The following is a 1,999-nucleotide window of genomic DNA, read 5'->3' as shown; positions in this document are numbered from 1 at the left end:
GAAACGTCTTCCATCTATGCTAAGCTCTAAACTAGGTGCTACCAACTATCCGAAACCAAAAGAACACACGCCATCCATGTGTGAGGCACTAAAATTAATTGTTTTCGAGGTGAATGGTTGAAGAAAGGGGCTAACGTTTCCTTTTGATTTCGTGCTAAGTCTACATTTCTTTGCCAAGGACGGAGAGCATACGTAGTCCAGTTTGACAATTTCTCAATGCAGCATTTTGCATTAATCCTCCCAACAAACTTGTCGATAAATGAACCCAGGTTTATTAACAAATTAGAGAAGTAAAAGATTTTTAATCGACTTCAAGTATTTCCAAATTTCCTTTCCTCAAAACAGACATACCTAGGCAAAGAGGGTTAGATATGCATCACTGCTTACTTAGATGGACGTTTACAATCTAAGCAAAATGTAGGATTAAGAAAATCAGTGACTTAACTAAACTATATGAGAGAGTGGAAATTTAGCGCAAAACAATACCACTGCGGTATGAATGTTTAAATGACAGAACAACGTACTTTGATGGAAAAGGAAGCAATGTAATGACGGGGATCACTGCAAAGTCAGGAAAACTCACTAAGAGGGTTCGCAACAACATCCTTTGCCACTGCGAAGTCTGCTACAACAGCAGTAGCAATTGTGGCTGGGACTCCAAATGGATCAACATTCACACATCTCCCTTCGTACTTCGTGTATCAAGCTTAAAGGGTAGAAAAATGACTTTAATGATGCCACTAGGGTGTGTGAAACGTTCACTGAAACCACATTCATATACTAGCATTCCTGCAATGCTGTAAGGTTTAATAGTTAATATTTAGGAATGGAAAACAAACCTCTCCTTCAAATACCACTTAAGATATGTGCGTCCACTACCCTAATATCCCATTTATACTGTCGGTGAACGTCAAGAATAATTTTGTGTAACTTAATGCAAATGCACAATGCAAAAAGTAAAGCACCCAATGATATAACAAGGCTGAGATAAAAGCACAAAGGTGAAGAGCACAACCTGCATAAGTAGGCTTGGGCCAACTGAGGCTAGCAAATTCAGACTTAATTGTCCATTTCCACTTCTCTTTAAGCGTCAAAGTGAGCTTACAAATATGAGGATCTGAAGCCAGTTTGAAGCCCACATGAACAGCAGCAATGCCACCATACGCTAAGGGAACTAAAGAGAAGATCCAACACACATATGTCTGAAAAGGGCTAAAAAGTGGACAAAGGCATCTAGCTATTGCTCACAAGTTAAAATGGTTAGCCATGTACAAGCTATAAATAGATAAATATAACAATGACACCGTATATACATGTTGATTCAAAAATAACGACGTGCTATTTACAGGTCAGAACCTAATTTAAGAGAAGTAAAACGAACTCCAATTCGACTTCCAATAAATCAAAAGTCTGGAAAAAAAAGGGGGAATCCCACGTACCACAAACACCAGCAGCAAATACGTGCAAAGCAATCAAGAACCGCCGCGAACAAATCAGGTGCGCACATGCAAACCCATGTCAGCCGCTCCCAGGCAAAATGCGCTATTTATTACAAATTCAAACAAAAAATCGTCAAACTGAAGAAAGGATTTTCATGTAAAATGTGTAAGGTGTTGCATTAATTTTTTTACTTAAAAGAAAAACAACTAATATAGGGTCTTATACTAGCAACCATTTGGTTTTTAGCCTCACAACCTATAAGTAAAGTTATAAATAGTTTTTGATGACTCCAGTAAGTAAAATGTAATATTTTTTCCTAATCCCTTATATTAAAAACTTATTTTAAAGTGTATATAGTGCAATCACTGGAAGTGAAGGAAGAGATGAAGCGAGGTCGATTGAAAAAGGCGAGATTGGACGTCTTTCCCTTTAAATTTATTGGAAAAGGTACCTAGCGAGTGACAGAAAAGTGCAGATTCTGCTTCCACTTTTACTTGCGCCTCGGTAAATTAACGTGATTGTGCTTCTGCTGCTTGCTTGTCAGATATACAAATCAGAT

At 37.9% G+C, this 1,999-nt stretch overlaps 1 protein-coding gene across 1 annotated transcript in view; it reads left to right on the top strand. All coding sequences in view use genetic code 11, as the record gives it.

Moving 5' to 3' along the window:
* Window positions 1-1,999, top strand: part of EGR_10671 (hypothetical protein) — a gene marked incomplete at both ends in the record, with an annotated part of 8,962 nt that overhangs the window by 5,506 nt on the left and 1,457 nt on the right. The window contains 2 exons of the mRNA XM_024499920.1: window positions 1,349-1,605; window positions 1,789-1,887. Coding sequence (XP_024345668.1) covers window positions 1,349-1,605; window positions 1,789-1,887 — 356 coding nt within the window. The remainder of the gene's footprint in view (window positions 1-1,348; window positions 1,606-1,788; window positions 1,888-1,999) is intronic.

This window comes from Echinococcus granulosus (genome assembly GCF_000524195.1).
Source record: "Echinococcus granulosus chromosome Unknown EG_S00249, whole genome shotgun sequence".
Lineage (NCBI taxonomy): Eukaryota > Metazoa > Platyhelminthes > Cestoda > Cyclophyllidea > Taeniidae > Echinococcus > Echinococcus granulosus.
Note: the sequence above shows the minus strand (reverse complement) of the source record. Positions and strands in the feature narration are given on the sequence as shown.